Source organism: Synchiropus splendidus, chromosome 8 (genome assembly GCF_027744825.2).
Source record: "Synchiropus splendidus isolate RoL2022-P1 chromosome 8, RoL_Sspl_1.0, whole genome shotgun sequence".
Classification (NCBI taxonomy): Eukaryota; Metazoa; Chordata; class Actinopteri; order Syngnathiformes; family Callionymidae; genus Synchiropus; species Synchiropus splendidus.
Genome location: NC_071341.1, coordinates 7974251 through 7999412, shown reverse-complemented (window position 1 = coordinate 7999412; position 25162 = coordinate 7974251). Strand labels below are relative to the sequence as shown.

Here is a 25162-nt window from a genome sequence, read left to right as displayed (position 1 = left end):
GTGACACGTACAAGAAACGACATGGGGAAATGCTGTCGGTAGATCAACGTAGATTGTACTTGACTGATTATTTACTTTAGTTTTAGAAATACTTCAGTGACATGACATCAATGTCTTCTTTTGAGCTGGAAAAGTTCAGTCAATCAAATGTGGCATTGAACTTAAGTGAAATCAAGTATTGCAGATCATTGATGTGAAATGTATGGGAAGGATTAAGCCGGCAAGCTTTTATTTTGCTTTGCTTACGTGCCTTAAGCTGCCCTCAAAGTTGCAGTTCACGAACAGGATCTAGGATTTTGAGAAAGGGCATTCCAATGTTTGGTCACTGTATACACTAGCCCTATAGTAGGGTCGGAGGGCATTGTCCTCCGAAAATATTTTAAATTTGAACCCTCCTGAAACTCTTATTTCCAGCTTTTTATGGGGAAATTTTTGCCAGTGACAACGTTCTTCCATGCTGCGTCGTCCCAAACAAATGCGAGTCTTGTGATATGTGAACAACTGCAAGGTTCCACAAAGGCACAAGACTCTGAATTTCGACCTAATTTAGCGAAATTACCGGAGAGTAACTCAATTTCATTGAAAGCCGTATAACTACCACCATAACTAGGGCACTACATGATCTATTGGCGTCCTGCTGAAAAAACAACTTGTCCGATATCTCATGGTTTTTTAGTTTGGGGCGCCCCCAGAATGCCTGGATGCCTCTCTATATAGCCAAAGGAATATCTCTCCCAAACAATGAATTGCTGCTGTATTGGATAGAAATGGAAAAATATTAAGAAATCAAAATGAAATTAGAGTGGAAAATTCAACTATGATGAAAGAGGGCCTTGTTTTTATGTTTTGTTAACCCAGTGTCCTCGTCCTGCTGTGGTGATTTCCTGTCCGGACATTTTCACAAGGCTTACTTTTATGAAAAAATCGCACAATAAAATGTGTCTTCAATGTGTACTGCAACCCACAAGGAATTGGGAGTGGTCCTTTTACGTGCATGTTTCAGCATTAGCACAATAAACTGGTGCTGTTTACCTGAAAGATTCAGTCAAAATGTGCTGCATGTGCTTCTGCTTCTACTGTTCAGCGCTTCATCTCAGATCTCAGTGTAAATGTCACAGAACCAGTAATGGATTCATTCATGAATTCACGAATTGCTGACTATTTTATGAATCGTTTTGCCAGCTGAAAGCTACCTGGCGATATAATGACATTTTTGCGTGGCTGTGAAGCTGACAAGGTGTTTCCCTATGAGCTCATTTACCCGTATTTGTGCTTCATGAGCGAAGATGCTTTGTTCTTCATCAAGCGGGAGCCCTTTCTATACTGTTTAGGAAAGGACAGTATCTTTCCTATATTTATACTGAAATCGTTCCGCTTGTTTGAGGTGTTGTAGAAGTTTGTAAAGCTGTGTTTGTTAAAGAGCCTCAGACAATCTACTGGTTATTGAGCTGGACTGTCTTGTTCACCGGGTCCTTAGTGAAAACACACAGCTCTGTTTATATAACCCTGGGTGGTATTGACAAAACCTCATCCGACTACTGTATTCAAAGTGGTCTTTCCAGCCGAACCCCGTTGTCGAAGTTGATTTGAATACTGGTGGTCAGACTGTGTGAGGCAGTGTGAGATAAAGTTGCTGAAGTGATCAGTAGCTACTGCGCTCTGTGACAGATAATAAAGCGAGAATTCTAGTATTTATTATGATGAATATATAAATAAAATACACTTTTTTTTTAACAGGGGACGGTGGTTTCTTGTGACAATCAATTGGGGTTTCTTTTCTTTATGGAGCCATTCAGGTGCTCAGTTGCACAGGAGTATGCAGAAATATGAGGAGGATGCAGGAAACTCCAAAAGAACCAAACAAGCTTTTCATCAGCAGCCGCTTCTTCCTCTTCACTCTCTTCATCACCTCCTCCGTGTCGGGTTTTTCCTGCCGGGGCACCCTGTCATGTTAAACAATGAGCCCAAATGTTGGGTCATTGTGAGGCCACCATCATTATACACAAGCAGCTCATGTGAACTCAGACTCACCATCGGTCAGTATGACGTACACCGATTGGGAAATATTCCAAATATATTACGCCACAGTTGAGAAAATAATTCCAACACAACCTTCCTCGTCTGCTGTGATTTGGCTGAGAAATACTTTTTTGGGGGAAGTGTGTTCTCGTGATGTTCGGCTTGTTGGCTGGCTACTGTTGGCTGGTTGAAAAAATGAAAGATGATCTGCCTTTATTGCGTCCTCTTGTCAGCATGCTGAGGCAAGAGGCTCAGGAGAAGCAACGTTTTTTTCTTTTTTTTTTTTTTTTAACTATTAGGCCGAAACAGTCCAATAAAACATTCTATGGTTAATGCAGAATATCAGATTTTATCATTTTTCACCTGCAATGCTGAGCAGAAGAGGAACATACTGTATGTCTCAGGAGAACTACTTCAAAGTACTGTTACCATGGCGATGCTGCTAACTTGGGGTGCGTTAATTTCAGTTTTTTGGGGGGTGCCTATGTAACTTCAAATTTCAAATAATGAATACTAATCTCTTGTGTCATACTGATTAATGTCAACAAAACGTTAACAAGGTCGGACTTGTGTCAACCTCTTAATCGCTTAACATGCTAGAAAAACAGGTTGTGCAACTAAAGCGCTGCTACTTGGATGAATAGATGTAGGCGCTCCAGTGACTACAAATAGTGGGGCGGCACATACAGTAATCTGGCAATGTCACTTATTATCCATTATGAATACTTTTGGATGACGCGTACGGTTAAACTACTTGGTGTTCAACTCTGCCTACCATGTCCATTTGAACACACATTTTACTTTCCAAACTCACTGCAGCCAGGAATATCATACCACTTCATCATGTGCATGAATAATTGAACCTCAGTTGTGGGATCTTGTTGCTTTACTGACGTTGCTGTGCATTGTCCGTGCTTGCTGTCATGCTGCCGGACTCTTTCTTCATCATTTCAGGAGGTCATGTCAATGGTGGAGCAAAACTATTTTCCCCCCAGTATTTCCAAATTGTTCCCAAAGATATCAATGAAGTAGAGCAATGTAATGTGGTGTTTGATGCACTGGGAAATTCATTGGCGCATAAATTAAACCATGGCACATTTCACCATAAAAAGCTATGGCAGTTTGTCAACAGATTAGAGCTTTGGGGCATGCAAGACATTTAGTGGCCTACATGCAGTGTGCACTTCTTCCCTGTAAAAGTAACCCCTAAAATGCAAGCAATTGCCTCGAGAGCATTATTTCCAGGCGTGCAACGGTCAGTGTTTTGAACAAGGATTTTGATCTCCAACCTATGTGTGCAAGACCTGCATTAGTTGGGTAGTTGTTTTCATGTTTAGGTTCTGACTTTGATATCTTAAGTCGTGCCAGCTTTTACAACCATGACATGAATTAAAAACCTCACCCAATGGACAATGGCAGAGCAGACTGTCCACCATTAATGTACCTCCTTAAGAGTCGACCTAAAATGGTGGTGTCTTATTGGACTGAAGGTGAAGGAGCACTGATATAGTCATTCACTCTTCACTCAGGGTTTCCGCGACACGTAAATAAAGTAAAGTTGCACCATCATGGATTAAATGAGAGTCCCCACGCCTTCAGAATCTCTTTTTAAAGGAGAAATCTGAGTGGAGTACTGAGTGGAAACGACTAGTGGAAGCACATAACACATCATCGTGGACGTGTTCATGGTGGTTTTCCGTGTGTTTTTAAGAGAAAAATCCTCAAAAAAACATCGGAATAACCACTGCTCGTGGAACTAGTCTTGCATCCCAGCCAGACTGAAGAGACGGCCTGCTGTAGAGTGGAGACAGATTCACTTCTGATTACAGGTGTGCGATATGGCGATATTCCATCGTGGACTATTTGAACATGTTGTCGATCTGCCAAAGTGAGGAGACCATATGGGAGCGTCTCTGTCTCCCTCTAGAAACTATAGATCTATTGTAACATGCCGCCGGCGACTCTCCGCTCTCTTGCCACTAGCGCACGCTGTCCTGGACCAATGGAGCAAACAAGTCGGTCAAAAAAATCCGACCTTTTTTTGAAATGTTTTGAAATTTGAAAAAGTGATGCGCCTCTTAACTGAACCACACACGGTCATGGCAGAATGGTTGAATGAGTTTTCTGGTCTGACCTGCAACGCTAAAGACTGTCCGCAAGCACAGAGCTAACGGGGCTAACTGCTAACAGGACCATGACACTTGTTGAACACACTCGAATGAGTTGTTACTGTGATGAAACGATCTGAGCAGATGAATGTCAAAGATTTAATAGTAATCTCTCCAAAACTATAATACATTTATACAAAAGAAGGGTAAATGAGGAACAATATGCCAACCTCAACTCGGTGCAAGCCAGATAAAGTTGGCAGTATGTTTTTATCCCTCGTCTCTGACAGGAATCCAGGATGTCTAAATTGAAAGTAGATTAAAAAGTCATTTCATTGAAAGGTGCAGCACTTGTATGAATCAGGTCCAAGAACCAGACATTGCAGTTCAGTCTTTTCTGTTCAAAATTTTAAAAGTTAGCCTTTCAATGAAGCCAATAATCTGTCTTTATAATGTAATGTCATTCAACATTCGGTATCCTCCATATTCAAACCTTTATCACTGGTGCGATTAATCCTTCCACTCTCCTTCCTCTTCTCTTGTGGAGTGTTGCACTCCCAAGTGTGCTTGACGTTAATTGAAGTTGCACCTCAGTTACTACGCGTAGGCATCCTTCAAGTATTACTAACCGCTAAGATGAAATGAAAATGTGATCGCAGTGGTGTTGGAGGTTAGAGAACAAAAGCAATCAGTGGTTCCTTAAGAATGTTCCCGACACTTGTTGGAATAGGTATAAGTGACTCAAAGTTCGGTTGCTTTGTGCACGGATGGTGTTTATTCCGAATTGTGTTGCTGAAATTCAGTTTTGTTTTCACGAGTGCATGATTTGACCACCTGTTTGAGTGCCCCCTGTTTCTTTTCAAATGTTGCTGGGATAGGCTCCAGCCTTTCAGTAACCATGGTGTGTCCGTGAGCGTGACCATGTGCATTAATGGAACTAGGTTTTTTTGGAACTAGGTTTTGACTTATGCTGAGCAGTGGCTCGGCATGATCGAAGAAAGACTTTCACCTACAGGCAGGATTCAAGAGAGTATGAAGTTGAAAAAGAAAAAAATGTTTTGAGATGGGAACAACCAGACTTTTAGCTAAGATTTTGAAACGGGGCGCCCCTAACCTATAACCCCGCCCCTAACCCCACCCCCTCTGGACACACCATGTCAACGACTGACAATAAACAAAGTTGTTTATTGTCAGTCGTTGACATTGTGTGTAAAAAAAACAAAGCTGTAAACATCTATTTGTCCCAAAATAACTTGATAAACAACAAATAAACTGAGTCAAAGGACAAACCTTAACAGACATGAACTCTAGGTAACTGTTGGCACAGTAACACTTTGAGATGCAGTGGTCCCCTGGGCAATTGTTTTACTTGGCTGACACTGATTAATTAAAAAAAAAAAAAAATATTATTATAAAACATTTTTATAATGGTTCTTTCCCTTACAACAAGCCATCGTGTGTACAGCCTTGTGTCTACATCTTTTTTTCACATATTTATGCAAGATAAGCACGCAGTTGTGATGGTTTTCTAAACTTTCACAACCACAACATTCATTCATTCAAACAATACATGTATGAAGGCTTCGCGCTTGGTTAAATAATAGGAACTACTCGAATTTTGATCCTTGAGAAGCTGAATAAAGGGCTAAGGGCTTAATCCGCTTGTCATTGTTTAAAGTTTGGAACTTATCTGCGGTTTCCTCCTGTCATCAGCGTCAGACATGCTTCCATGCCGCGAGTGTTGCGAGATTACGGCGGTAAACAAATATGCTGACCTCAGTGGGCTAAATACGGTTGCGAAAGGTTCAAGAATCTGCGAATTTGGATCATATTTGGCAAAATTACCGGGCGGAAACGCAATTGAATGTAAACCAGTGAGAGGACACTACGAGTTGGGCATTACACAGGCACTAATAATACATATTTAGGGCGTCCTGCTGAGGAAACGGGGTGTCCATTTTTTTCATGTTTTGCCGTTTAGGGCGTCAGCCGGACGCCCAAGACTCCCTCTAGCTAAAAGTCTGGGAACAACTTTAGTTTTCGTTGAAATGATCAGTCAGTGAGCGTCAGTGTTGCATATTATCTTGGTTTTTTGCTGAGATATAAATATCCTAATATTATGTACAGTATATTAAGTAAAGATAATGCATGTTTTCCTACAAACCCCTAACCAAAAGTACATATTCAACATTGCATTATTGAGACGTGCCATTCTAGAAAGCACAACTGAGTAACTGCTTTTTGTTTGATCTGTAAGGGAAGTGTCAATGATAAGTGGTTGCAAAGAAGGAAGTTGAGCACCTATACTTTTCCCCTCTGGGTCGATTCATGACATGATTGTCAGTGTGAAGCAACAAGCATGCATGCAAAGCAGATGCCTGATGGTGCAGCACAGTGCAGATGCACACACTGCTCCCCATCCAAACAAACAGGAAACTTATTGGGTGCCAATCACACGCACATTCCTCGAGAGAGAGAGCGAGATGAAACTACGCTGCATGCATCTCCTCAGATATCTCATGTGTATCTACTGGTTGTTTTCATCTGTACTGGGTTTAGTCAGACCCATTCATCCGTCATGGTCCATCTATCTTGATAGTCATCTTAAGTCTCTTTATCTTTAACACACAGAAAAAAGGCCCCATTGATAACAAGTACGACACATTTGGTGTGATTTAGTCACTGTGCCACGCTGCAGCACGCCAGCTGCAGCCGAATATTTTCTGAAACTGCTGTAAAAATGTCAGTGTTGTTTTAAAGGTTGATTACTGATTGCAGGTTGTCTTTATTCATACGCTAACACACAGTGCAGGGTTTTAAACTGGGCGTTCTCAAGCTAAACTTTGGCATGATTGATGGTGAATTGTTAAAAAAAAACTCAACCTTGAGTGTTTTTAGATGTTGGAGCACTACTTTGATGACTTCACCTACTTCCTCAGGCATGACACACCACCACCCCTTTTAATATTTAAACTCCAGTCGTCTAAAATTTTGATGATGATGAACATTACGCTTGCACAGACCCATGAAGATCTAAGAGCTGACTTGTTCTATATCCGCTTCCTTAGAAACATTGCTTGTGTGGACCTCACAAGAATTAGTTTTTTATGGATTATGATTTTTAATTGCAAATTATTTTATTGGATTTAAATGTTAAATAAGCCGTAAACGACAAGGTCAACTAGATCACTGCCTGTAGCGAAAGGTCCAAATTCAGTTAGTGCCTTTTTTTTCCTGTAGGAGTGCCAGTTGTAGACAATACAGTTCAATAAATATACATTTAATTGGACCAAGGACTGTTTTACATCTGGCCCCTTGCATGACTGAGTTTGTCACTTCTGGACTAAACCTTTCCTCCATTTGTTGTTGGTTTTTCTCAGTCTACAACACACTTGTTGTCGCATTAACCAGACCTCGTACTTTCATCAAATGTCAATCTAATGACCCCTGTAAATACTCCAGTGTGGTGGAAGAATTCAACTTTTCTTTTTCTTAACAGGAACATTTTGTTGTTGTGACTGGCCCCCGGTGACCTGGCAAAGATGGATCTTTCCAAAGAAACTTGAAGTCAGATGGATTAGGAGGTGAGTGTCGAAGCACAAAGCCAACATCATGTTCCTCATTACAGCTGGTGTTCAAGTTCCTGACTGGCTCTTATTATACATTTGTTAAATTATAAAAAAGAGCTGTTTTTCACTCCACTCCTCCTCTGCATCACAATCGTAGAAATATTGACTGAGTTGTATGCAATGCATTAACTAAGAGGCCATGCGATATGATGGCTACACAAATGTCATGTAACTTGTAATACAATTGCAACATATCAGAGGATTGAAATAAACATTCATTTAAATGCTGGTGGTGATGGAAAGCTTATCAGCTATTGGTCATATTGATTTTTAATTTTAGTGCTATTACGTTGTTGGTCAACAGTCAGCTGTACGAATCGGTTTGTTAGTCGTGTGAAAACGGAGTGTTTTTCCACATGCAGTAACATTTGTAGATGAGTTTCCTTGCCAGAGCAGTGCTTTGCTAAGTAGTCTATCCAATAGGAAGCCAAAACCATCTGCTACATACCTCCGGAATAGTTTGTCTCTGCTTTCATCCTTTGTAGAAGATGTCATTAACCTCATGACTACATGAACAACTGAGCCCCAGGATGGGATTGAAACCCTGGTTTCTAACACAAACAGAATATTGGATTCCCCACAACCTTTGAGTTGCATGTTTAATAATCAAATTCAACTTACCTTGTGCTTATGTGTTACAAAAATAACTTTATAAAAACAAACATCCGAGTCAAATAATTGTTAACTGAGATGAACTCAGCAGCTGCTGCCTCAATAATACTTTCAGATGCAGGAGTCTCCTGGGCGGTTGTTTGACTTGACTGACCCTGATTCATTAAAATAATAAAAAAAATTATGATTCTTTTCCTTACTACAAGTTGAGTGTCTACTGTTTTGTTCATCTTCTTTCATATATTTATGCAAGATAAGCATGCGGTTGTATCAGCTTTGTATCTGTAATGGTTTTCTCATCCTCCACACCTTTAAGCAATCACTGGGGAGCAGGAGGAGCCAAAAAAACCCCAAAAAACAGCAAAATAGTCCTCAGACTAAAATTTGACTTTGCCATATCAATCACTACTGGGGACGTGGAAAAGTAGAACATAAAGATAGAGTCAGATTCATTCATTCTGACACATCACGCTGAAGGTTGAGGACTGGGCAATGTGGCAAAAGCAATAACACACACACTCACACGATTGTCTTTGTGGGGACCGTTCACCCTAAACCTAACCATCTAAAACAAATGGCAAAACGTAACCGTTTACTCTTAGCCAAACTAAAACCTGATGATAACAATAACCTTTTGCTAATTTGCTGTGTTAACCCTCACATGAAGCATGACGAAGTGAGGACCGGCCAAAATGTCATCACTTTGCAAAAATGTCCTCTCTCTGTTGATTAAAAAGTCATACAGGTTCTCGCAAAGGTACAGACGTATGAATCTGTTGGAACCTGGATTACTATTTAATCAAATGTTATCGCTGAAACGCACATCATGCTCCGCCGCTGTCAGTTGAGCATGACGCCAATGCCTGAAAAGACGTCTTGCCGCAGCCTGTCTGACAAAAATGTAACCGAGCTGCTACAGCTGGTGACATGTAAGCTGTCACTCTCATGATTTTTTCATAACCATTGACACGCATGGTGCAAGAAACACAGGAGTTGTAGCAGCCCTGTGGTTTTCCTGAAATGAAAAACTCATCAACGCATCTGAATCCGACAGCACGGGACACCTGGGGGTCGTCTTCTCTTCAAGCAGTGCACACACCTTGATACAAGTGTCTCTCACTGAACCAGACACACATAGATAGACATAGATTGTTACTAGTTTTGCCTTTTAACATTTTGCCTTGGTTGGGCGCTGAATTACAGCAAGCTTTTAGCTTGGATTTATTTTTTTTGTTTCAGTGGGACCCCCATAACTCTCTGGAACACTGTTCGTAGTTTGAGGTGCACAGTTTGTTTTTCCATCAGACGCACATCAAGAGCAAGAGTACGAGACATGGACTTGGACTGTTTTCGACATCCACATATCTTCTCTTAATAGTCAGGCAATTTGGTCCATTCTGCCACCTGTCCATCCCATTATTCTTCGTTCATCTCGAAACTCTGTCTGCAATGGGTGAGAGTCTCACCTCAAGCAATTCAGCGCTAGATGTCGGAAACTACGTAATCAGACTCCACTGAAATATGATAAATGCAGAGCCGTAAAGGTTTCTGATCGCTGTCGGGGCGGACAACATGGTTCAAAAACAACCTCGCAAACTCCCAGAACACTGAGATGTGCAGCCACAGCATTGGCATACCGATGCTGTAGAGCCAGAGTCATGGAACAGTGCAGCAGTCGGGGATTCGCTATGTATGTGGGAGTTGGGTAACTCGCGTGTTTTTGCATTTATTAGGCTGATCTGATTTTATTGACGGAAAGATTTACATGATAAATAAATAAATAAATGAATAATGCTGTTATCACTGGCCTCTGCATGAGGGGAACAGTGAGAAGGAAAGACGCTCATTTTTGTTAGTTATTATATATATATTGTATAGTTATTGAAGATTGACACACTATTCATCGATCATTTTTGACATCTGGATCTGTACTGCACTGATAAAAAATCTTTTCGATTGTCATTAATCTCTCTCACTGTGTTCAACATGTTTGCTCAATGAGTAGCGTGGATGAATCGAGACAGTCAGTATTACGCACCGTGTTTCCGCTATCATCTTGGAAAATAAACGGAACGCTCTTTCATGTTTACTTTTGGCTGTGAAACGCCACATTCTGTGACATCCATAGTGGAAGTCCATCATTGGTTAATATCACAGTTGACAATGTCTCGTAGTGTTAAATAGTGACAGAGAAACAACTCAATTGGTTTGGGCTTGAGGCCCTTGTGTCGCCAGGCTTTTCACGACTTCCTGGAGACGTGGCAAATTGGACTCGGGCAACCTGAGACAAATACGCAGTGTGCAAAGCCCCATAGTTTGTAGTTTGGGTTTCAAATACATTTTTTGTCGCATCAGTCCTGGAACTCTTGTACAGTGTGTCTCTCATCAGAATTGCTCAACGACTAACGGAGCTTGAAAAATAGAGGTGAAAAAGATTCAATAGCTCGTCTGTATTCTATGTATTGTCTATATTGTCCGTGTTATTATTAAATATGCAGTGGCCCCTCTAAGGAGAAGCCCAAATCACCTCACTAGGCCCATTAGTATTACCTTAGTGTTGCCTCTTCCCTTTATGCATGCAACTTTGAGGTTTGCACTTTTTGCCCTCTGATCACACTTGCCTATGAAAATATATCTGTCTCCTATCCAGCACACACTGGGTTCCCTCTTCCAGTCTCCCCTGTTTGGTTGGCACTTGAGAGTTCAAACAGAAGAAAGAGGATTCTCAGACAGTGTGCATTGGCTCCTGCTTCAGACACATGGCTGCCAGCAGAGTTCTCACTTTGGGGAAATGGAGACATTGAGACGTCAAACGGCGACTTGTCTCAGGCTTTATCGGATGAGTCGGAAGTCACTTGGACAAATGAGTCTGTTATTGACCGTCCCTCTCTGCAGGCTGACCGGACTCTTTTATCCACACATTTCAAAGTCAGCCATTTCATTAGGAGCAGTTGAAAGTCCATTGACTTTAAAACTTCAACATCCAGTTTTTTTTCCTGTTTCTGGCAATTCGGTCTAATTTGTCTCCTGTCCCTTTCTACGTTGCCTACTAAGGCTGCGGTACTGAAGGTCTAGAGGGAAAACTAATGAGGACAGGAATGACTGCTCGTGGTGTCTGATCTACTCCTGAGATTAACAGACTTCTAACTGCCTTCCCATCCAAAACTACCACAAGTCAAACTAGTAGCTGCCTTCTTTTATGCTGAGTGTGCATCTTTTGTGTCTTTTACGGTCAGATTGCATTAGAGTGTGAAGACTTTTGCCAGAACACCTTCAGCTGAGAGTTCAGCCGTACACAGGCGAATGCTCCCGTGGATATACGGAACAAGATGACAAGTCAGACGATGGCTTTCTTGTGTCCCGGGGTGGAGGATGGGAGCAATTGCTCTGTTAATGCATACGGTTAAGGAAGAAAAAAGGCATTTGAAGGATTTTTCCTTGGTACATTTGCATAACCATCTCAATAATAAACACATTTCATATGTTTATTTTCCAAACTCTTTGACTTCATGAAAACGCTGGAGGAAAAAACACTTGTCTGAGGTTGCAGATGACTGCGTCTTGAGGGAATAATGACTGGCTCTTGCTGAAAAGTTTTTGCTTAAAAGCTAATAATTGCTACTATTGCTTTCTTGAAATATTTCCATAATGTTGGTAGCAAATTACAAATTACAAAAACAATGTGCGCAGACGACTTGTGTTTTTAAATGCTACAAAGTTAGACTTAGACTAGAATTTATTGATCCCTTTGGGATTACACCCTCCAGGAAATTCACATTTCCAGCCGCAATAGAGGCAAGAAAGGGCATGCAGTCAGGAAGAGCATCACACAGAAAAAATAAATAAATAAATAAATAAATAAAATATAAATATATATAATATTTATAGTAATAATATAATTTTCTTTTGCCATATAATTTTTTGTTGTTGCCTGTAGGCTGTCCTCCGTGAGTTACAAAACCATTTCTTCCTTTTTTTTTTCTTGAGTGCGGACCCAGACGTTTACAAATCTAAAGTGGCTGGATTTGACTGGTTTAGCCAAGGCTGTCTATAAAAGATGATCTGCCATTAAATAGAAACAACATCAACTATATTACTCCTCTCTGGTATGGCACAGACTCAGGACTTGTTTTGGAGAGCAATACTCGATTTGTGGTTAATGTAAAAGTCAAGGTAAATGATCATAGACTGTGAGCAAGCAAAATATAATATCGCATCAACAGCAAAATGGGTGAAGTCTCTAATCCAGATTCAGTCCCGGAGAATATTTTCCGTACACCAATAATGCTATCTCCCATTTGTCTGTAATAGTGCTTTTGTTGCTTTGGTCATATTATATAATTTCGTGACACATTTTGTGCTTCACCAAAACATATATACTGTGACAGTGTTTGCCCCACAATGCTCCAGAGGGGGTGCTGAACCCCTCCAAAGGCACAGCCCGACCCCTTGGAGGAAGCGCATCAGACATGGAAAAAAAATCCCTGCACTGTTTAGCTGTGTTCTTTTATTAAATCAGTCCAGAAACCCTCACATTTATTTGCTATTTACACGACATGTAATTTCTCTCTACTCTCCCTGTGCGGATTCAATCCTCATGTCTGTTTGCGTCGCTCTCAACACAGTCTCGAATCAATGCATGAACACGTTGTGACTGGTCACATTAATCGATTAAAATTTAATATAATGTTTGACTACTCTCTTAAAGACCATAATGATATAATAGTGTTGTAATGTAGTGAATAAAAGTACATTTTAATTCATTATAGCTGAATAATTGTGCTTCAGGTACTGATTGCTTGGAATAATATAGTGGAAACTTAAATAAAATAATTGTTAAAATTAAGTTCTGGCCATTGCACAAACAGTAAAATATTTTTTGAAATCCAAAATTGTGATATCATAATTGTGATAGGGCTGAGTATGGACCAAAAAAATCCAATATCAGTATCACCATACAATACCAATACCTTCACATTGTCAGTAAAAATAAGTATTTTGATCTTTCATAGATTTGTTAAATGTGTGTTTTACTGAAGGTAATTTATATAGAATCCATTGAAAATATGTGTAGAATGTTTGGTCTTCACATACAGTATATGGAGTAAACTGACTCCACCAGCTTGATCATGAAAATAAGTCGTAGTGAATTTACTCTTTATAAGGCGCTGGATATTGAAGAACTTGAAGCAACTGATGGATAAAGCTCATGTGTCCGTCTAATATGGGACTAACTTTATGTCTTCTATAGGCCACTGTATTCTGAGTTTACTGGCGCTACTTGCTTTGCTGATCGATCCAAATCAAATATGTACAGAGGAATACGTTTCTTTCTCACACTTCACTGTTGTCTTTCACTCACTTTCTACACCTGACCAGCATGTTGTCTTTGCATCTGCAGTGCAGTGTTCCTTTTCTCTCCTCTGAACATGCAACGACATGGTGTGTGTGTCTTTCACCCCCTCCACTTTTGCTTGGTATAGAAGTGCATTTTGACCTTTGACACCTGACTTCAACAGAACAAAAAACTGCTCCTGTAGTTCACCCTGAAGAGCCTCCACTGACTGAACATTACGCTGCATACATATTACGATCATTCGGTGGATTGTGTTTCTATGAGGGAATAGATTAGATGTCCTTTATTACTCCCACATTGGGGAAATTCAACATGTCAGTGCAGCCAGTGACAACAAAGACACTGTGTGACCGCATGCAACGGTAAAAAGCGTGTCACACGCTGAATGTGTGAGACGTAAGAGCCCTGCTTCAGGATATCTAAACTTGGCATCAGACGACAAAGCCTCATTTGATACTCACCACTACCAAGACATTACGGTTGGAGCCATGAAAGAACCGAAGTTCAGTACCCAGCCTTACTCATACCTGCACAAGTGAGACTATGAAATAGCCCCTTCCATCTTACGATCCTCTGGCTCCACTGGCCCGCAAACCTTTCATTTATTTTACGACCTGCAATTGGAAACAAATGGCTCATTAGCACATGAATAGCTAATGAATATAATTACTCACTTATAGTTTCTCATCTGCACTGGACGTCATCAATCTTCTTGCTGTGCCACAATTAATACACCAGTCAAATCAACCAAGAACTCGACCTTTACACACTCTTGCGTATGATTTTTGTTTAGTCATGATCTTCTAAAAAAGCCTAGCTATCCCAAATCACACTTTTGTGGTTTTTTTTTTTTTTTTGTTGAACTCTTTCAAAGGTGTGAATGCAAACCATGAGCTTCGGGTTCTATCTGCATCTCCGGACTGCAAACTTCCTTGAGGTTTGTGTGCCTTGTCAACACATAGGCTGATTGGAATTGGTGCCAAGATGTATAAGTGGTGAAGGATTGCATGTGCATTGTTTAATCGGGAATTCGAGTATGTCTTCCTACAGTTATGCAGACGTGAAAATCAAACTGATTATTGAGTGGAACGCCCGAACCACAGCAGCTCTCACCCAAACGCTGCACCATGCCTGCTCCCCATGAAAGGGGCCCGGTGGGTAGCTGCTCTGGAAGACACAGTGGGCCCGCTACACAGAGTGAGCCCCTCAGCGCTAAGCTCTGCCCGGCGCCGAGAGGGCTTGAGCCTCTGCACACACGGCGTGGGGGACGCTAATATTAGCCACCGTTAGCTTCCGACTCAGTGGCATGGTTTTCAGCTAAGTGCCTGCTCAACTGGAAATATTATATCTCCACTGTTCACTGTACTCTAAAACCAGATCATATAGATTGGTGTTTCTAGAGAGAAACCTTCAACCTACATGGTTAAATATTATCATTTGTGTTTTATGCATTGTTTTATTGTAGTTCATTGTTCAATAAAATGTGTGGTCCATGACAGCAAAATCTTAAATTGTTGAATATTCGTGATTATAGTATGAATCAACATAATCACGATTTTCATTTTTGTGATAACCGTCCAGCCCTAAAGTGCAGGACATCTGCTGCTAAAGTATTGTTCAGCGACTATTGCTTATTGTCACGCAGAGAAATAGCTTGACGGCAACCGACAAGGTGATTGATACCTGTTATTTGATCTCTGCAGCAAACCTAAAAATTCAAGATCCTATCTAAGAAACGGTTTTATCCAGTATCTCCTTTCTTCTTTCAGGCGTGTTATACTCGGGTTACAGTAAGCATCCAAGCCTTAACTTGATATTAAAAATAAGCATGTTGAATTGAGGATTCCATATTGCTAAAAAAAAAAAACAGTGTTTCCCCCAGTATCCCTTGCATATAAACCCAAAAGGCTATAAATAATCTGAGGATGGCATTATGAATTCAAATGGAGAAAGGTGACCTCCCCTTCCTCTGCACCAGAATGCAGCTGTGCGCTTGGAAAATCGGCGCACGGATCTGGCACAATCCACCGTGGCCTCATTATCTCCTTGCTACTGTAGTGCTTACAGTCCAAATTAAGGGATGCCAACAGTGTCTTGAGGTTTAAATCACCATCGCAGTGTAATGAAATGAATGTTTTGCGGATATTTTTCGATGTCCTTTCCGATACAATTCAATTTGTTTCTAGTGCCTCAGCCTTTATCTTGTGCGATACCTTGTGCCCCTCTTGTCATCTGGATCAACAACATTATACATAGGGGAGAAGTCCTGTGTATGTTTGTCTAACTAACTGCTGCCTTGGTCCTTTGGTCTTTGTCGACATCTGCTCTGAAGAGACAAGTGTCTCGTGTGTAGGTGTCAGCTACCACCCACACCTTCCTTTGGGTCATTAGTTCTCACAAGAAATAAATTGCATTCATTTGCGTCACAAGACTGTTGGGATTACATTTTTCTTTTTTTTCACTGCGGTGGAGGTAATTTTGTACCTCATTATATGGTGGTTGAAGTCAGTGGTTACGCTCCAGTCTGGTTTTATAGTGCCGTTCGCCGACTCTGATCATTTGAATTGGGTATCAATTGGTAATGACATTGTCGTTATGATGAGGGTTTCTGGATACATGATGTGGATCAAGGGAGCCATAATATCTCTCTAATGCAGGTCAGGTATCTGCAAAAAATGCAGATAAGTGGCAGGCACAATGCAGCAACTCTTCAGTCAGAAAGACAACTAAAAACACAAGTCAGATGGAGTGCTGGCAAGGCTACATAAGTGAAGCATTGACATGGGGGCGGGGCTCCAAGTGAGCGAGAGAGCACTCCGCAGACGCCACTTTCTCCCGCCACTGAGTAAGGCTGATCATCCACCCCGGTGAAATGGAATATTTTTCAGATCATTGTCTTGGCTGTCTGATGGTCACACTTGTTTGGGGTGAGTGTTGTTGCTATAAGTGAGGGCGGTGTCCTCACTTTCCGATTCCCAGCCTCAAAAACTCTGTATAGGGCTTGTTATATAAATAATAATAATGATTTTTATTGGGTGTTTTGAAGCCTTTCATCATGCTTCACCTGCCAAGTATTTTATCATTGCGTGTGTTGCGGGATGCAAACTTGACCTCACAGACCACTAAAAGTTCTACAGCTGACTATTTGAGTTTGACTGCTCAGATTTTCAGATTTTTTACCTTTTTAAAGCTGCTGTTGGGCATGTTCCCTGTGTACCGAATCAAACAGTTTTCTTAGACAGTCTGTGGTGATGCTTTCCCGCAGGTTTGACCCAGAATCAGGGAGAAGACATTATTCAATAATTCAATTCACTCTATTTGTCTCTATGTGTATGGGGGGAGCCACACTCTTGGCTTAGTTGAGCGTTTACCGGCATTCGACCGCTCTGCACATGTGAACGTGGTCGTAATAAACACAAAGATGTGGACAGATGTTTTGTTAAACCGCCAGTATGGTGAAATTTGAGACTGGGAAGAAAGAAGCTATCCTAGCTAGAAAATAGCCTGAGTCTCAAAAGTATTGATTCTTTCTGCTTAGAAACGGATGAGTCTTGTGTTTTGACTCACAAAGCAGCGAAGCTTTTGTGGACACCCTTCCAAGGTTTTGCCTACGCGTTATCTGCTGGTTCAGCTGTGAAGAAGCTGAACTGAGCCGCTCTGAGACGCAGAACTGCCATATTTTCTTCGATCATCTTTCAGAGACACCGATGGTGCTTCTGTAAGCGAGTGGGTGGTTTGGTAGTGCTTGGAACTTTATGCGCTCTTTTCCTCCCCACCCCCCTCTCATTTTCTCTCTTGATCTCCTTTCCTCTTTCTTCCAGCAGCTGTTTTTGTGTCTTGTCGCCTGGCTGTTCTTTTTCCCCCCTCATGCTCCCGTCATGGGAAGCGTCTTATCATATTAATGAAACATACATCTACACTCTGTGCTGTCCTGCGCTTGTCGTAAGTGTCTTGACCTCAATCTGGACTGCACACTGGACCAGTGTGCTTCTTCTCGGCTGCTGCTTGTTGACTTTGCTGCATGAGAGACGCCTGGCTGTTGGTGAAAATGCCTTCCTGGTAAGACGTGTCTTCTCTTGAACCAGACCACTTTGTCCCGTCTTGTGTGTAGTTTTCTGAGACTGTGTATTTGTCTTTCACATCCCTATCTGGATTGAACTAGCAGACTGCAGAGGGGAGGCTTTGTTTTAAAACCAGACTTCACTTCACTTCAGATCAAGCCGCATACATGGTAATTTGTGTGCGAAAGTTTGGAACAGTTCATTTGATCTCCTTTAGGATTTCTCTCCAGCCTTTTGTAGACATTGAGATCCTTGGTGGACAAGCTTTCATGCCCACAGACATCCTTTGGTGGTAGGGTTGGATCGGTGAGGGCATCTGCATTAAAGCCAGAGTCGGATTGAAGCGTGGGCCAATGTGATTGATAATTTTGTCCCATAAACTTGCGAGACCAATGTAGTTTGTTTCCAGCCTGTTACCCTTAGATATCGTGACTGGATCTTTGAGCTAAATGTACATTTCTTATAGACCATCCCTTGGTCCCCACATCTTGCTCCAATTGTGACAATACTGGCGCGTAAATACAGGACCGACGCAGCATTCAAGCGACATAATGTTTTTTTCTTGACTGTTTTTTTAATAACATATGATCATGCAAATTCTGCGTGCATGTTTATGGGACACAGAAAGCACAGCTGGATGAAGTAAAGCTCAGTAGAAGCTTCATAATTAAAATTATTTTCAACTAATTTATTTTAAGACATTTCAAGCCTGCCAAGTGAAAATATTAATTTGTTAGCACTTTGAAATCGCCTTCAAATGACAAGGCATCCCAGCAGCAGTTTATGTTGAGAGATTTTAATACACATCATTACCCTCATGTTCAGTGGATTGCTGACTCTGTTCTTAATACTTATGTGTGACATGACCTGTGGTTATGTCAGCAGTTTGTTCACAATCTGAATAAATGGATACAGATTTTCCTATTTACATGATGGTGAAAGAGTATAGCCAGTTGTTTAGTCGGGACAATGTTTTAATTTCATTTTACATGTTTGGCCATTAACTTGTGCGTGAGGATGTCAGAGGGACAAGGCACGTCGATAGGTTTGGAGACAAGTTAAGGACGAAAGACTCTGGGGAACATGTTTGAAGAGCCTTCGGCCACATCTACATCGGGGAGAGAGCCAAGTCTGGGATCCCGTTCCTAAAAGTATCAGAGGCAGTGAATGAAAACGTGAAAACATCTGCGTGGATGAAAGGCCTGATCGACACCAAACTTGGGATTCAACCGACTCTGAATCCCTGTGGACAGGGTCTTAGAATAATTGTATTGTACCACATTTAAATTAACATTCAATTCTTTATTATTCCCACAGACAATGCAGGGTTTCTGCCACACAACACATAACACATCATGGAAGTGGATATTCGCAGAAAAATCCCCAAAGAAACGTCATAATGACTGTAGTCCGTTGCTAGAGGAACTCAAGTCATGCATTCCGGCCAGACATATGAAGAGACAAACCGCGTGAGGATGGCTTGGATTGGATGCGGAGTCACACCTCACCTCGTGTCATCATCCTTGGTAGTTTTTGATTTTGAGGCTGGTGCCTCCTGGTTTAGAATTTCTGCCAAGTATTCAGTCACTTTTCCTGTGTTGTGACTCTGTGGTTCACAAAAGCATTTTTATATAGATAAGAGGTAAACCAGAACTGTTTTGGATCCAAACTCATCTTAGAAATGCAAATCAATTGGTTCTCTGCTTTCTTTGAACAAATGTGTTTGCCACTTCTCAAAGATAAACATTCGACACTTGATGATTCTGAGACAAATCTGTTTACCCTCCTCCAGTCATATAGAAAATGAAGGTTTTCATTTAGCCCCGCTTGGATAAAAACAAAACGCCACCTGTCAGAGTTTGGTGTCTGTTTATCTCTCTTGAACTGTGTTATTGGCTTTCCTATCACTTTGTCATTGACAGGGTCTGTATGTGTGTGTGTCTCCATTGCCCCGAGCTGATGTTCCAACTGTATGCAGATAAGTCTGACTGAGTGGTTGATACTTCAAAGTCTCTTTCATGTCTGCATTCCTCTCCCTAAAGATATGTGTTTTGGTGAACTGGTGATTGTTTGCTTGATTTTCCTGGGGAGAATTGATAAACAAACAATGGCCGTTGTGATACCAGCGGCCTTCTACGTGTCACTGTGTCCTGTTTAATGATAGCCACATGTTGAGGATGTTTCTGCTTTTAACCGGCTGCTTCTATGAAGATTGACAAGATTTCCTTGTATTTTGTCCTGGATAATTCCCAACTTCAGCCGCAGATATCTGAAGTGTTTCTGCATCATTTGTGTCCTTTATTTTCATGCCATTAGACTGATCTGTAAATCCCAGAATCATCAGTTAGCTCACCTCTGCTCCTTCTGGCTTTCTATTTTCACCATCTTAGAGAGGTTATGGACTATCATGAAACCATTATTTTAGTGTTTAGTTTAGGAGCATTCATTCAGTTAGGAGCTCAACATGTTGCTTGTTAACACAAAATTGGTCATGACTCAGTCAAGAGTCAATTGGCCTGTCAGAAGGGCTACATCGGGCTTGTCACCATTTGAGATGGTTCATTGAATTTTGGGGTATTTCAGTGCTTTTTTTAAAAATACATTTAGGTGACTCTGAATGACCTGGTCTTATTTTACTTAATCATCCACATTTATATGTTGGCCTCACAATGTGGTGATTTTGAAACAATTCACAAGTGTCCTACTTTCTTGCATGGAAGATTGGTGTTGGTTTTGATAACTGCCCAGCATCTGATTGGATCATATTTCATACATTTAGAGCTTATATGAATTCCTCAGTGTGAAGCTCTCCCTGTGGTGAGGATTGCATTTGAAGATGGCTGCTCAGCTGTTAAAAAAAGCGGTTTTGCAAGTCTCGCTTTAAATGTTTTATGTGAATTTTTAGGCTCTATTCTCCTTATCATTGATATTGGCTGACTTGACAACTATATCCATTCAATATTACAGTGATGTGGTCTTTGCCATGACTTTTAGTCATGTTGAATGACGGTTGTACTGATTTCAACGTTTACATGGGGCACAAACATTTAACTTGAGTGCTATACATTGATAGCTATACATACTTGAAATAAGGTTTGAGTGTGCTGGATAAGGACATTCATAGTTGGGGGACAGTGTCTCTACAACATGTGAATAAGCCTGTGGTTGGGAGACGAAGTTTTGGATTATAAAAAATGCGAAACATGAAGACACTGTGCTTTGTGTTGGACATTGCTTGGTTGTGAGGTAGCTTTCACATTGATGCTTGTGGAAAGTGTTTATTTCCATATTAAATTGTCCCACATTAATGTATGTTGTGTACAGTTCAGTGTGGAACTGCATTTAGATACAATTCATAGAGTGCTCGTATTCAAGAATGGTGCCATAAAGCAGATCCTCTTTTGTGTTCGAGAAGGGCATTTGTGTGCTTGAATGGACAAATTCTGTCCTTGTTTATCTGGACGGAGACATAAGGTCAATTTGTGACTGGACTATGGCGTGCACTTTGTGTGATCTCCTATCAGACCACTAGAAATGACACTGGCCTCTTCAGTAGCATGGCAACAGTCCGGCGTGACCATGCTTCACCCATGGCTTCCTTAAATCACATCTCCAATTGCAAATGTCTGGGGTTACCCACTGAGAAGTACCTTATTTGAATCTGTGTCATTGCTACCCGTGTTTTGGTAAGGAGGAAGAAGAGGCTTTCAAAGTAGCAAGGAAAAGTTTAGAACCAGCGATTTTACTAAACAAGTTAATATGTGCAAATGGTCTCCAACTGTTCATGTAATATTGCTGTTGAAAAATGACCTAAGAAACAAGACGTACAAAACCTTGTGGAATTAAATAAAAAGGGACTCCTAAATAATAATGTCATGCATGTCAAATAAATAATATATTATTTAAATGTATGTGGTTCAAAGCCACTATGACAAGCAGAGGTGCACCGACATCCTGAATTACAGGATTAGTCCAGCATTAGGCCTTTTTCGAAACTGATCCTCTCTGCCGATGTTATCTACAAGAGTCACCGGGAGCTGAGCAGAGATCTGCCCCCTTTAGGCTCAAAGTGTTTTCTTTGCAGGCTCTTACAAAGTAGAAACAGTAGTTTTATCTGTTGTGTAAATAAAATGTGTTTTTTGTTGATTCATAGAAAAAAAAAACGAGTTTATCAATGCCTAATGGTGCTACTCCCACCACTCCTGTAATGCTTTCAGATCAATGATGATGTTAAACTACATTGCTTTTGTTAGTATAGTAGTACTTATTTAAACCGATACTGGTACCTGGGTGTTGGTACTCGGCGGAAGTAATGTTTGGTACTTCTTTGTGTTCATATGGTGAAAGATGTTAGTTTTGTTTAATAATGAAATTTAAATTAACAAAATTATTTCTCAATAATTCAAATGGAACAAACCTATTAAAAGGAATTCCAATTGTTAATGTTACCCTTAGCTACAACGTTGCACTGTTTTTAATAATGCCCACATTATCCCAGCTCCTTAGTTCAATGCTGTGAAGGCTGTGTCTCCTTGACTTTTGTCACCGTCGCAGCTCTCAGTTTAAATTTAGAGTGAATTGAAAATGGGGCCTGTATATGAGCATTTACATGAATGTTGCAAAGTTGGAGGAACTGAGCCAATGACAGCTGTTGCTGGTTAAATCTTAAATGCGAGGCTGATGTAACTGGAGCAGATGAAGATTGTCATTGTCACTCTTGACATGTTGTCATGCTGCGCTGAACATGCTGGAGAGCACTTCTCTCCCCTTTTGTCCAGTGCTCCGTGTACACTTAGTTTACATGTACTTTGTGTTCCAACTAACATCTCAGTACAGACACTGTTAAAAAATCCTTTCAAATGACTGGCAACAGCTTGTCTGAGTCATGCTGTACACAGGTCTTTAATTTGTTGTCTGTTTCTGTGTTGTAGGAGCTTTTTACCATCTGGCTGGCAAGACTACTTGCATCTTTCCCCACTGGACGCATTCTGTTGCGACTGCGCCCATGAGGTAACGTCGGGTATTAAAACGTCCTCACTACCGCCCCTTGGTCCGTCCATTTCCCTCCCCTCTGCCCCCTCCTCTCTCTAAACAATGGGTCAGAAGATTTCCGGCAGCATCAAGTCAGTGGATGTACGTGGGGAGCCCTCCTACAGGCCCGTACGGCGGGAACTGCGCGGTCCTGATTTTTGCCGCCCTCCACGGTTGGACTTGCTACTGGACATGCCACCAGCAAGTACAGATGCTCAGCTTCGCCACGCTTGGAACCCTGACGATCGATCACTGAATGTTTTCGTGAAGGAGGATGACAAACTGACGTTCCACAGACACCCTGTAGCGCAGAGCACAGACTGTATCCGTGGAAAAGTGGGCTACACCAGGGGTCTACACGTTTGGAGGATAAATTGGCCAGCCAGGCAAAGGGGCACCCATGCTGTTGTGGGAGTGGGCACAGCTGAAGCATCTTTGCACTCGGTGGGATACACCGCCCTCGTGGGCTCAGACTCAGAGTCGTGGGGCTGGGACTTGGGTCGGAACAAACTATATCATGATGGAAAGAATCGGCCTGCTTCAACGACAGCGCCCACATACCCCTGTTTTCTTGAACCAGACGAGTCCTTTGTTCTTCCAGACTCTCTAACAGTAATACTAGACATGGATGACGGAACGTTAAGCTTCATGGTGGATGGACAGTATCTAGGAGTTGCTTTCAGAGGACTAAAGGGCAAAAGACTGTACCCCATCGTCAGTGCTGTGTGGGGCCACTGTGAAGTGTCGATCCGCTATGTCAATGGCCTTGATCGTAAGTAACAATCACACTCGCACGCACAGTTTCATTACTCAGAAATTTCAATAAGTAGTACACACAGATTTTTTTAAATAGTACTTTCATTTTACTCCTGAAGATTTTTTTTCTTGAGGTATTTTTTATCATATGTTGATTTTGTAATGACTGACATCATATAACCAGGGGTATTTTAGACATAACAGTGTCATATCACCCCATGGCTTTATTGAAAACATTTGACTTATTGGTGTATTTTACATGCCTGCTGACACACATTTGTAGTACCATACAACAAAAATTGGAAAAACTGATGTTGAAAACTGAACTCCAGCGACCAGATGCGGCGCCAAACAGAGCACAGGTTTGACTGTAACTTACGCAGAGAGGGAAATTCATCAACAAGACAACAAAGGGAAAGTGACCGCCTTTCAGCACACTGACTTTTTTATGTAACTTCAGAGGGGAAGGGAAGTTGCTTTGGTGGCAGGAAACCAGCAACCACTCGGGTGTTGTGTTCGGTGCAAAGATACTGTTAGTCTGAGAGTGCGGTAAGGTGAATGAACAAAGACAGTCTATCACATGATGGAGACCTACTGTTTAGCCCATTGAGGTCTAAAATACAACACTTTTTTTTTTTGCTGGTGAAAGTTATATGCAGAATTTTGTGACAAAACGCTAAATCAAGAGTAACTTCTTATGAGTTTTAAGGTTATATAGCATTGAATGAGAATCTCTCAGATTCTAATCTAATTGCTTGTTTCAATGTCAGAATTCAAGTTTGAGTGTTAATTTTTTTTATTTTCTCTCAAATTCTTCCTAAATTGCTGATGTCATTCATTTTCATATCATTCTTCAGAATGCAAATCTTGGAGGTCCGTTAAAAACTTTTGAGTTTGGTGGTGTGAAGGTAGAGTCGATCGATCGATTTTATTTATTTATTTATTTATTTATTTTTTTGCATTGACACATGTGCATTTGCAGTTGTTTTGAAGGTACGTAAGATGTAGTGTCGATGGCAGTGAGGGGAAGTTCCTGTTTGAGAATCCATGATCTACTTGTATTGTGTCTGCAGCTGACTGAGGCTTGCAACTTGAAAACGTGGTCTTCCATTGTTTCATTCTAATTTCCACAAGGCGTAAGTCCTGACTGCTTTAATGTATTCTCTGTAAGGGAAGAAAACCCATCAGATTTCACTGTCGGCATTATGAAGTGCTTAGCTTCATTTATAAATAAGAAAAAGACATTTCTAGCCACCTCCTTTGTTAGATAAGAATTTTCTAGATGTTCGTCACTATTGTGGTGCAACACACAACCGCTCATTGATGTAGCAGAACTGTCCCTTTCCCAGCTCATGTTGAAAGCATCCACCTCTTCAACATGTCACCATTGGGAGATTTTAATAGCGCCTGCCCCACAGATTATGTAATTCAGTCTGCCTCCACTTTTACAAGGCTGCGTGTTGCACAAACACCCAAAGCAAGCTGGGGGTGTTCCCTGAACACCGTGTCCGTGGCTGCAAGCCATACATCTTGTCTGTGTGATGTTGGACACGAGCCAATGGAGGAGGAATTCCTGGTGTGCCAATGGGT

The 25162-nt window shown here is 41.2% G+C and overlaps 1 protein-coding gene across 4 annotated transcripts in view; it reads left to right on the top strand.

Annotated features, from left to right (window-relative positions):
• Positions 1-25162, top strand: part of LOC128764271 (SPRY domain-containing SOCS box protein 4-like) — a 42238-nt gene that overhangs the window by 5881 nt on the left and 11195 nt on the right. For 2 of the 4 annotated variants that reach the window (XM_053873898.1, XM_053873897.1), the window contains exons 3-4: positions 7627-7711; positions 22717-23588. In XM_053873898.1, the coding sequence (XP_053729873.1) occupies positions 22880-23588 (709 nt within the window). In that variant the 5' untranslated portion in view covers positions 7627-7711; positions 22717-22879. Of the gene's footprint in view, positions 1-7626; positions 7712-16552; positions 16652-17739; positions 17784-22716; positions 23589-25162 lie in introns of those variants that run through there. The other 2 variants (XM_053873899.1, XM_053873901.1) reach the window with 2 other exon arrangements.